At 67.1% G+C, this 9,613-nt stretch overlaps 1 protein-coding gene across 1 annotated transcript; it reads right to left on the bottom strand.

Moving 5' to 3' along the window:
• Positions 1-6,284: 6,284 nt before the first annotated feature.
• Positions 6,285-8,920, bottom strand: CATSPERQ (catsper channel auxiliary subunit theta). Its single transcript, XM_074987227.1, has 5 exons — positions 8,806-8,920; positions 7,713-7,810; positions 7,247-7,439; positions 7,088-7,173; positions 6,285-6,416 (listed from the first exon to the last, which is right to left on the bottom strand). The coding sequence occupies exons 1-5, from the start codon at positions 8,918-8,920 to the stop codon at positions 6,285-6,287; spliced, it is 624 nt and encodes a 207-aa protein (XP_074843328.1).
• Between the last annotated feature and the right edge of the window lie 693 nt (positions 8,921-9,613).

A 9,613-nucleotide genomic window follows, 5' to 3' on the forward strand; every position in this document is an offset into this window, starting at 1 on the left:
CCAATCCACAGCCTGCTCCAAGTCACCTGCCCGCCTTGCTGGGCCAGGTGCGGTGGGGAGACCCATGGTGCATGGTGGAGGAGAGGGTCTGTCTGTCCACGAGGGGGCGCAGGGGGTGTGCAGACACCAGTGTGTGTTTCCCATGTGTCTGTGCACGTAGGTGCCTGTGTGTGAGTCCTGGGACACTGACAAATAGAGCTGCGGGGGCCTCCTGGGTGCAGCACAGCCTGGCCACGCCGGAGCCCCCCACAAGGCCAGGCAGCTGCAGGGCACAGGGAAGGACTGCGGGGCGCAGCAGCGGGGGGCTTGGGTCGCACTTGCCCCCAGGGTGCCAGTGCCCCAGGGCCCGGCTCCAGCTAACAGCCAGGGTGTGAGGGGCTCCAGCCAGGCACCCCACGATCCCTGCCCTGAGCCGAGCCTGGAGCCAAGCACAGCTGGCTCGTCTCCTGGGGAGCTGGGGCTGGGCTGGGGACAGGGCCTGCTACTGGGCCAGCAGGCGCCTGGGAAGAGGTAGCAGGAGAGGCTGGATGTGAAGCGTCATATGCAGAGAGCTGCACCAAGCCCCAGGCTGAGGGCAGGCTGGTGCCCAGGGGCCTGGGGGCGACGTGGGGCTCTGGCGGCTCTCGCGCTGCCTCTGGAGATGCATGCAAAGGCCTGGGGAGTGATGGGGGCGACTTGGGCCCCCAGACCTGCAGTGGGGCTTGTGCAGAGCTCCACAGGACCCTGGCAGCTCTGAGAGCCCCCGGCCCCCTCCTCCATGCCCCATCGTCCTGGCGGGGGCCGGTGAAAGAATGACTGTAGCTAGCAGCCCCCAACCCAGCGCTGGCGCAGGGCGAGGCGGTGCTCAGGGCCTGGCCAGCGAGGGAAAAGCCCTGGCCCGTGGCACAAGCAGAGCTCAGCCTTGGCCAAGGACCTGTGGTGCGCGCTCGGCCTTCCTGCGGCAGGGAGCCGCTGACACAGGCGGGGCCCGGAGAAGCCGCACAGGGCAAGCTCCAGAGCTCAGGGGTGCAGTGACACGCGCCTTTGATTGAGCCGGCTGGGGGCGGGAGCCAGGGACAATGCCCGGCTGCACCCCTGGCCCTAGTGGGTCTGATGCCTGGAGCTCAGCCTGGGCCATGCCGGACCCCCGCCCCTGTGCCTTGCCCACCGGCAGGGCTGTGGCAGCCGAGACGGCCGGGCAGCTCCGAGCCTGGCATCCCAGCTGGCATATTCGCCACGGGGGCCGCTCAGCTTCCCCACTTCCATGAGCTGTGGGAGCTGGAGGCGCACGGGGTGCACTCAGCCCCTGGCAGGATGGGACCCCCCTCCCCAGGAAGGTGGCATTAGGACCCAGCCCTGCTGCCCCTGCCATCTGGGCAGCCCCTTGGCCTGCCCCTTTGTCTGTGCCTGGGGCCGTCGCCGCGCACAAATGAAGCAGTAAATAAAGAAACCGATCGGCGCGCCTCTGGGGAGTGCCACAGGCGGCTGCGGCGGGGGGGGCACGGGCGTCAGAGGGACTCTGTCACCATTGTGCACTTCATAAAGGCAATTACGGGGCTCTGCCGCCCGCAGCAGCGTGAGCGGGGGGAGGGGCGGTCCGGGTGGGGGAGGGGAGGGGAGTGCCGGGTGGGGGAGGGGTGATCTGGGTGGGGGAGGGGAAAGGAGGGGAGGGCAGATCCGGGCAGGGGTGTCTCTCCCTTACCCTGGAAGTCCAGTGGGGGGCTGCAGGCAACCTTGGGCTCAGCCCCCCAGCCACGGGGCCCTGCCCAGCGCCCAAGTGGCACCAATCTGCCCAGGCAGCCCCCCTAGGCTCAGCCAGCCAGCCCCTGCAGAACACCAGCCTGCGCAGGCCTCTGTGCCCCAGGCATGTCCAGGCACCCGCCCGCTCTCCCACCCCGGACCTGGGCTCCCGGGCCTGTAGCAGGTGCAGCGTGGGGTCAGCGTAACCATGGGCGCCACCCCAGGTGTTTCTGCCAGTTACCGTTTTGGCATCGTCTGCTCTGGGCTCTCAGGGCATCGGGAGACCTGGATTCAGGAGGTCCCCACTTGGATCTCGGGTAAGTCACTCAGGCACTGTGAGCCTCAGTTTGCCATCTGTGCAATGGGGATAATGGCCTAGCCTGCCCCTGGGGATGGGAGGCCAAGGGCCTTAAAGGCAGAGAGGAGCCAGGCTCTACCTTGGGGTGGCATGCAAACACCCCAGACCAGTAAAGATCCCTCCCTCCCATCAGTGGGTCTGGGTCACTGCCCCGTATCACACTGAGACAGCCACAGGGCACTGGCAGTGCTGACACTGCTGGCTGGGGGCAGCTTGGCAGGAGCTGGGCTGGGCTGCTGGCAATGGGCTGGCGTCAGAGGGAGCCCATCTACGGCAGCGTCTGGGCAGGGTGCCGCTCATGAGGCTGCCCAGATGCACCCCTGGGGAGGGCCCAGCCCAGAGCTGGCAGCTGGCGTTAGCCCCCAGGGAGCAGGCCTGGTCCTGCCCAGACTGGAGGGAGACCTCTGCTGAGGCCTGCCGACAAGCCGGCCCTTCCCACCCCTCTGGCACATGCCTGCGGGCTTTGTCTGCGTGGGGATGGCACCCAGGGGCCTGGCACACGTGGCCGATGGAGCCAGGCCTCCAGCTACGATGGCAAACTCCAGGCACAGCGCAGTAAGTTGCATTACGGGAGAAAAACCTGGCACTTTGATGGGCAAGAGCGGGCCCAACTGGCTCTGCGGCTGGGCCTGCAGGGCCTCGGACAGGGACCTGCCCAGCCTGGGGACCCAGCGCCAGGGAAGCAGCAAGCCCGGAGCTACCTCTGCACTGGCAGCGTGAGACGGTGCCCGGGACTTCCCACGTGAGGAGGCTGGACCCAGCTGTGCGTGGGCTGGGAAGGGCTGCATGCATCCAGCAGCCAGGTGCTCAGCGCCATCAGTGGAGGGCAGGGCCGTCGCTCCTTTGCCAAGCCCTCCTGGCCCCTTTCTGCTCACTGGCTTGCACCTGGCTGCGCCGGCCCAGGCTGGGAGCCCGCTGATGGTGCCAGTGGGCTGCGCTGGGGCCTGCCTGGACTGGGAGGCGGTTTTGTCACCACCTTTCCTGTAGTCCCAGGGTGCACTGTGCTAGGGGGTCTGGCTCAGTCCACCCCCGTCAGTCACCTGCCCACAAGCACCAGAACTCTGCCTGGCTCTCACCAGCCTGGGGAGGCAGCGCCAACACCCCTCCCTCGCCCACGTCTCTCAAACCTGCTCCCCTGCGTGCTCACCATGCAGGCACCTGGCCTGCCCCCTCCGGTGCATCGCCCCACAGCACGAAACCAGCCCTGGATACCAGCCCACGTTGGGGCGTTTGCTCCCCTACCCCTTTTGCGCCCCGCCACCGGCTTGGGAGTCAAAGAACCGTTTATTTGCTGCAGAGGCTCCAGCTGGGGAGAGCTCCCCCTGTTCTCAGAGGCTGTGGCAGGCGGCTCCCCTGGCTGGGCTGGTGCTGCTGGGCTTTATCCAGGGCTGGCTGGTGGCTCGGGGCCTGCAGCCGGTAGGTCTGCTAGCCCCTCCAGGACAGGCACACACCCCAGCGCCTGTGACCCAGCTGCTGTCAGGCTGCGCCATCTGACCGGGCACTGTGCTCTTCCAGGCAGCTTCTATGATACGCCCATGGTCGCTCACGCAGATTAGCCAGGGGTGGGCTCAACAGCCAGGTGTCCCGCCGAGTCTCTGGCCCCCGACTGCCCTGGCATGCTAAGTGCCGGGCCCTAGAGAGGAGCTGGCGTGGGGCTGGCACTCCATGCTGACTGCCCCGCCGCACACAGCTCTGCCGGGCTCCGGGCCAAGCTCCTGGCCAGCCTGGGCAGCCCCTGGCCCCAGAGCCCTCCGCCACACACGGCCTTGCCCTGAAGCAGTTAGACCTGCAGCGTTCGCCCAGGTAGGGTAGACAGACAGACAGGGTGAGTGGGGGTAGCTAGCTAGATAGATGGGGGATGGGGATGGCTGGACAGACAGACAGATGGGGTGGATGGGGAGAGAGACAGAGGGGCGCATGGGGGGAGAGGGAGGGCCAGGGCCCAGGCCCCCCTCTCCCAGGAGGCTCTGGCACGCCCAGGGCCGGCCGCCATCCGCAGGGGCTGACCAGGGCAGCCCATGGCTGTGTGAACAGGTGCTCTGCCCGTGCCAGCCCAGCACCCTTCCCTGGCCAGCCCGGGAAGCTCTGAGCACATCCTGCAGCGGCACCCGCTGCACTCGGGCTGGGCACCCCCTGGCACCCTGCTCGCGCCCAGAGCCCCGGCCTCCCCGGCCATCAAATGGGGAAACTGAGGCCCGGGTGGGGACGGGCCCTGCTCAGGGTCACACAACGCCCCCCCTCCGGTTCTAGCAGGCCGGGGCTGGGCCTTGCAGACCCCCTGCCCGCCCCTCCCGCCGCAGCCCAGGTCTCCGAGCCAGCCGTGTGACGGGCGCCCCCTAGCGGGGGAAGGCGGAACTGCAGCCCACAGCCAGGAGAGGGGGCGGTGGATTGCAGAAGTGGTGGGGGGGCGGGCGCCCAGAGCCCGCCCCCCGCCCAACCCCCCCCCCGCAGGCCTCGGCTGTGGGGGAGGCTGGTGCTGGGGGCAGGAGGTTGGGGTGGGGGCGGAGGCTCTGGCGGGAGGTCGGGGGGCTGGAGGTGGGGGAGAAGCTGGAGGCTCTGGAGAGAGTGGGGAGGTGGGGGGCACTTCCTGGGGTACCCCTTGGACAGCAGCTCCTGGGGAGTGTCTCCACGCGCCGCTGCCGGCCAGTCCCCTATGTCCCCACCACCGTGTTTTCCCCCAGCCTGTGCATCCCCCACTGCCACCAGCTGCCCCATGTGCGCCCCCCAGCCTGTGCATCCCCCAGCCCCACTGGCCGCCCCATGTGCCCCCCTCCCAGCCTGTGCATCCCCCAGCCCTGCCGGCCGCCCCATGTGCCCCTCCCAGCCTGTGCATCCCCCAGCCCCACTGGCCGCCCCATGTGCTCCCCCCCAGCCTGTGCATCCCCCAGCCCCACTGGCCGCCCCATGTGCTCCCCCCATGCATCCCCTGGCCTGGGGGTCCCCGTAGTGCCATGCAGCGGGGCTAGAGCCCGTGTCTCTGCAGCCAGGGTGGGGGTCAGGAGCGCCCTCTGGAGCTAGCAGCAAGAGGCTGGCCTGCCCCATTGCACTGGCAGTGGTGGGGAAGGGCCTGGGTGGTAGGAGGGATGGGGGAGAGACCCAGCCCCAAGCCTTGATGGAGCAGAGAACTGGGCCAGGGATACTCCAGGGGCCTGGGGCCCATAGAATTCGCCCCCTGGGCCTGGGCCTCGTTAGGCCAAAGCTTGCCAGCTGCGTGGGGCAGTGCCCTGGGTGCTCTGCTGCCAGCCGGTTTCCTGCTGGCCAGAGCTGAGAGCGGCCCCCTGCCAGGCCCAGGGGAAGGGCAACACACGGGCATATGGCTCTGGCAACAGGTCCCCGACATGGCGTGGCTGGAGCAATCCCCGCACCCAGGCAGTAGGAGCCCCCCGCCTACCTGGGTAGCCTCCCCTAGCCCCAGACCCAAGGGCTGTGCCTGCCAGGTGGCCTGGCTGCATGAGGGACCCTCCCGCCACTGGCAGAGGAGACCAGCAGAGCAGCCAGGGAGGGACACCTGAGGAGTGAGCCAGGCCCGGCTGCCGGACACAGCCCCCTCCGCTGGGTCCCTCTGGCCGGCCCCCACAGACACCAGGCCCCTCGGGGAATGCAGCTGGTTCTCCGAGCCCCAGCGCTGGATGGGGATGGTCTGCTCATGGCGCCGACCCCAGGCTCCCCGCTGGGCAAACGTGCCTGCAGCCTGGCCAGCCCCAGCCACCTCAAGGGCCGGCCCCTCAGCCGGGACCAGCCCTGTGGGGGGAGAGGAACCAGGCCAGTGGGTAGGGGCCTGAACTGGCAGCGCCAGGGCAAACCCGGGCTCAGGGGCAGCCTGGGGCACTGCCCACCAGAGCCCGCTGAGGACAGGGCACTCCCCGAGGCCAGCGAGGACCGGTACTGGCACCGCCCTCTGCCACAAGCCACAGCCTCTGATGCAGCAGGTGGGCCCTGCTGGCCAGGCTGCGGTGCCCAGGCTACCTCCCTCGAGGCCCAGCCCTGGGCCAGCTGGGGAGGGACGGGAGGCAGCCTGGCTGGCTGTGGAGGGGGGCATCCCCAAGTGGGATGGGGAGGGATCGGGGGAGGTTGGGGCCAGACCCCAGAGCTAGGAAACGTACCATGCAGGGGGACCTCCCCCGGCCCGCAGCACAGAGCAGGCGGGACCCGCCAGACCCGCCAGCAGAGAGCAGGGCTCGGCTTTACTGCCCCTCCCGAGCCCCGTTCACACCTCCAGCTCCTTGTCCTCCTCCGGCGGGGGCCAGTGACGGATCACGTGGTGCCCGGACATGTCCAGGTAGTCGAAGTAGTTGAGTTTCAGCTTGTGAGCGATCCGCCGGCCCAGGAACTGCATTGGCTGGTGGGACAGGCAGGGCTCACCAGCGGGAGGCCATGGCGGGGTGGCGGGGGGAGCCGTGGGGCAGGGACATGTGGCCAGGTGAGGTAGGGGACACAAATGGGCACCCTGGAGAGGAGCAGACCCCCACCAAGCATCTGCCCCACAGCATCTCTCCCGTCCCTGCAGGGGCACTCAGCATCCCTGGCCCCTTCACTGCCTGGCCTTGTGTTGCACCTGGGAACCTGGGTCCCCCAAGTTCCTTTCCTGCACACACAGGGACCCCACAGCCAAGGGCGCCCCCCCCCCGGCCTGCCAACCACCCTTGCAAACTCACAGCAAAGGGGCTGAGCTAGCAGGGGCTGCAGGTCTGGACTCGGGGGAGCACTGCCAGAGCTGGTGCAGGGGCCAAGAGCCCAGGCCCGGGCTGGCAGGGGCTGTGGGGTGAGAGTGAGAGGCACTGGCAGAGCTGGGGGACGTAGGGGCGGACTGGCAGGGGCTGTCGGTCGGGGGCACCGGCAGAGCTGGGGGCACTGGGACCGGCATGGCACAGAGTGGAGGGATAGACCTGAGCTGTCTGAGGTTCCCGCTAGGCTCATGGCAGCGGTGGGCATTGCACGTGGGCCTGGCATGGCACAGCAGAGCCCCGGTGCGGCGGGGCCAGGTGGGCAGGGCCAGGCCAGGCTGCTCACCTCGTACTTGTCCGAGAGGCTGGCCAGGGCCAGCACCTCCAGCCCGTAGCCATTGATAATGAGGCTGTAGAAGAGTTTCCCAGAGGCTGCAAGACAGGCCAGAGGCAGCAATGAGGGACTCATGCCCCAGGCCCTCCCCTCCCGGGGCAGGGGCCGTACCATCGCTCTGGGCCGTCAGGCGGACGTAGATCTGATGCAGGGGCCCCTCCAGCCACAGCCGCTGCTTGATGTAGATCTGGTAGCAGCCCCGGTTGTGGTTGATGACCAGGTGCCGCTTGTGCATGGAGCTGAGGAGGAGCCAGAACCCAACCAGGATCCCATAGACGAAGAAGCCAGAGTAATCCTGGGAGATCTGCAGGAGCAGCTGCTGGTCATGGCTCCCAGGCTGGGAGCTGCTGGGCTCGGGGAGCCTGTCCCAGGGATCCAGGCTGGGCTGGTGGCTTTGGTCCCCAGTTAATTATCACCCACCAAAGTGGAGAGAGGAGCAGAATGGGAACAATACCCTGGCCTGGCCCGACCCAGGGACCAGACCAGGCCCAGTGAAGGGCCCAGGTGGGATGTGAGGATATGGGGCCTGCGGGGACCCTCTGGGGCAGGGCATGGGCCCAGCCGTGGGCTCTCCTACCTTCTCGCTCTTGAAGTAGAAGACACCACCCAGGACGCAGAGAAGGAAGATCAGGGCCCCCTTCCACAGCGTGTCCTTGTAATACTCCATAACGTACACTGGGACCAGAGAGAGACTGCTCAGCACGGGCCCAGGGCCCCATACGCAACCTCCTCCTGCCAGCCAGCCAGCCAGGCCCCACAGCACAAGCCTGGCACTGCCCCAGACAGGCCGGCAGCAAGGATCGAAGCTGGGACCCCTGCCCCAAGCTCCTGGCTGTGCAGCGGGAGGCCGTGGCAGGCTCTTCCCTGGGACGCATGCGGACAGTAAACAGGCGGTGTGCGCCATGGGGCCGGCAGGTTCCAGAGCAAGCCAGCTGACCCGCTGCATGTCTTGGAACAGGGCAGGCAGCACGAGTGCCAGTTCCCAAATGGGCCCTGCAGCCTGGAATGCAGCCCTGGGGCTGGGTTCTCGAGCAGGGAGACAGAACCATTGTGGGCGCCGGAGTGGGGAAGGGAGAACCTCAGCAGCAGTTTCCAGAAGAGAGCAGAAAGAAGAGGCCCCCGAGCAGGTTCTGGAGTGCAGGAGCCAGCTGGCGGTGAGCTCTAGAGTGAGCTCGGGAGTCTGGAGGACAGACAATGGCCGTTTCAGAGAGGGGGCAGCAGGGCGTTTGCGAGTTCCAGAGCAAGTCTGGAGCGGGAGAGGTTGGCCGGTCGTGGGGCAGGGAAGGAAGCACTTCGAAGTTTTGCAGTGGGCTCTGGAGCAGGGTGGGCAGGTCCGGGGGCTCTGGAGCGAGGAAGGATGAACCTGTGTAGATTCTGGAGTGTTGTGTGCAGAACATTCGTGAGTTCCAGAGCAGGCCGAGGCCGCGGGGCTCTGAAGTGAAGTAAGAAAAGCAACAGTAGTGGCTGGCGTGGGGCGGACAGGCCGTTGTGATTCCAGAGCAGGTTCTGGAGTGCGGCAGGCAGCCTCGGGGTCCCTCTTCACCACCCACCACCCCTCCAGGGCTGTCAGATGCACCCTCCCGCAGCGTTTCAACCCCCTCCCGGAGGGTCCGGCGCCGTGGCACCATGCACCCTGGAGATCTCCAGAGCCCTGGGCTAGCGCTGCTCACCATTGGGCTGCCGCACCTGGAAGGGGAAATGCATGTTCTTGTGCAGCCGGTGGGCCAGGCTCCTCTCCACATGCAGGAAGCCGAGGTTCCAAAGCGCGAAGGCACCTCGCAGCATGGCTGTTCTGGGCCAGGGGCTGCAGGGGAAGGGTGAGGAACCAGTCAGCCAGCAGGGACACGCACTGCCCTGGAAAGCCTCAGGCCCACGACTGCAGGGAGGAAACTGGCCCGGCCCGGGGGAGGTGCCATGACCAAAGTCTGCCAGTGAGTCGGTGGCGGCGCTGGGAATAGAAACCAAGACCTGGGCCCCAAATCAAGAGCTCATGCTGGAACCCAAAGGGCTACGTAGACTGTCCACAGCCTCAGCTTCCCCAGCCACTGGCATGCAGCCACCTCTGGGGTGGAACGCGGCAGCTGTTTAACAGCCACTGTCACACCATGCAGCAGGAGGGGCAGAATAAGCCATTACTGACTTGAAAATACAGGGGGATTGTGAAGCATGACTGGATGATGCCCTGAACAGATGTTTGCTCTGTAGCCACAGGAGAAATGTTGCAGTGCTACGATTCACTGTGGGAGGTGGGTCTCCACCCCAGCCAGGATAATGGACTAAACAAAGGCCCACACAGCCAATACACATATCGGGAAGGTGGGTCTTTCCTCCTGGGCTGCAATGAATGGCAGCACCACTCGGTAACCCACCTGGTCAGGTAGTAAGCCAAGGCCTATAGAGCAGAATGGAATTGTCCCTCGGCAGAGGAGGGGCCCTGGCAGGGCCCATCTTTGTGATTTCTGTCCTCATGAGCTAAGC

This window comes from Carettochelys insculpta, chromosome 2 (genome assembly GCF_033958435.1).
Source record: "Carettochelys insculpta isolate YL-2023 chromosome 2, ASM3395843v1, whole genome shotgun sequence".
NCBI lineage: Eukaryota > Metazoa > Chordata > Testudines > Carettochelyidae > Carettochelys > Carettochelys insculpta.

What these genes read in the sequence shown, in the direction of transcription:
- CATSPERQ (XM_074987227.1), bottom strand. Translation starts at nt 8,920, where the DNA reads ATGCTGCGAGGTGCCTTCGCGCTTTGGAACCTCGGCTTCCTGCATGTG. An exon ending in CCAGGTGCGGCAGCCCAATG is followed by an intron (nt 7,811 to 8,805) that starts GTGAGCAGCGCT and finishes CTCTGGTCCCAG; the next exon opens with TGTACGTTATGGAGTATTAC. An exon ending in TCTACTTCAAGAGCGAGAAG is followed by an intron (nt 7,440 to 7,712) that starts GTAGGAGAGCCC and finishes CTGCTCCTGCAG; the next exon opens with ATCTCCCAGGATTACTCTGG.